Source organism: Bison bison, unplaced genomic scaffold (genome assembly GCF_000754665.1).
Source record: "Bison bison bison isolate TAMUID 2011002044 unplaced genomic scaffold, Bison_UMD1.0 scf7180017864524, whole genome shotgun sequence".
NCBI classification, from domain to species: domain Eukaryota; kingdom Metazoa; phylum Chordata; class Mammalia; order Artiodactyla; family Bovidae; genus Bison; species Bison bison.
The window spans coordinates 211,107-211,757 of record NW_011495075.1 but is presented as its reverse complement, the minus strand read 5'-3'; the positions used below and the strand labels follow the sequence as shown (position 1 = coordinate 211,757).

At 73.0% G+C, this 651-nt stretch overlaps 1 protein-coding gene across 1 annotated transcript in view; it reads left to right on the top strand.

The window, feature by feature from the left end:
* Positions 1–427, top strand: part of PHLDA3 (pleckstrin homology-like domain, family A, member 3) — an 871-nt gene extending 444 nt beyond the window's left edge. The window contains exon 2 of the mRNA XM_010831109.1: positions 1–427. Coding sequence (XP_010829411.1) covers positions 1–208 — 208 coding nt within the window. The 3' untranslated portion in view covers positions 209–427.
* Positions 428–651: the final 224 nt, after the last annotated feature.

The window sequence follows — 651 nt, the reverse complement described above, 5'->3', positions numbered from 1 at the left end:
GGCCGTGGAGTGCGTGGAAAGCACCGGCCGCCACACCTACTTCACGCTGGTGACCGAGGGCGGCGGCGAGATCGACTTCCGCTGCCCCCCGGAGGACCCGGGCTGGAACGCGCAGATCACCCTCGGCCTGGTCAAGTTCAAGAACCAGCAGGCCATCCAGACCGTGCGCGCCCGGCAGAGCCTCGGGGCCGGGGCGCTGGTGTCCTAGAGCGCGGGGGCGCGCCTGGCCTGCCCGAGGTCGTGCCAGGTGAGCTCCCGGGTCCGAGCCCCCCTCCTCTCTGGCCCTCCTGTCGCCTCTTTCCCCGCCGGAGGAAATGGGGGCCCCAACCTTTGAGCCCCCTCCAGGCTGGGCCGTCCGAGGGCCAGCGGGAAGGGAGAAACCTGGGGGAACGCCCAGGAGTCCAGCCTGGAGCTGAACGCCGGCCTCCCCCGGGCGCTGGCGGGCTGACTGTGACCTCCGTGTCCGAGAGGAGGGTGGGCCGGCAGCCTCCCGAGGCTGGCTCTGGCCTGACTCCGGGAGGAGGCTGGCGGACAGGCCGCGGGGCCTCCACCCCTGCCAGGGCGGGGCTCCTGGGCTGAGGGAGCGGGGTGGGGGTGGGGCAGAGAGGGCTGGGCTTGCCCCCACTTTCTGCTGGGATGACTGTCGCCCTC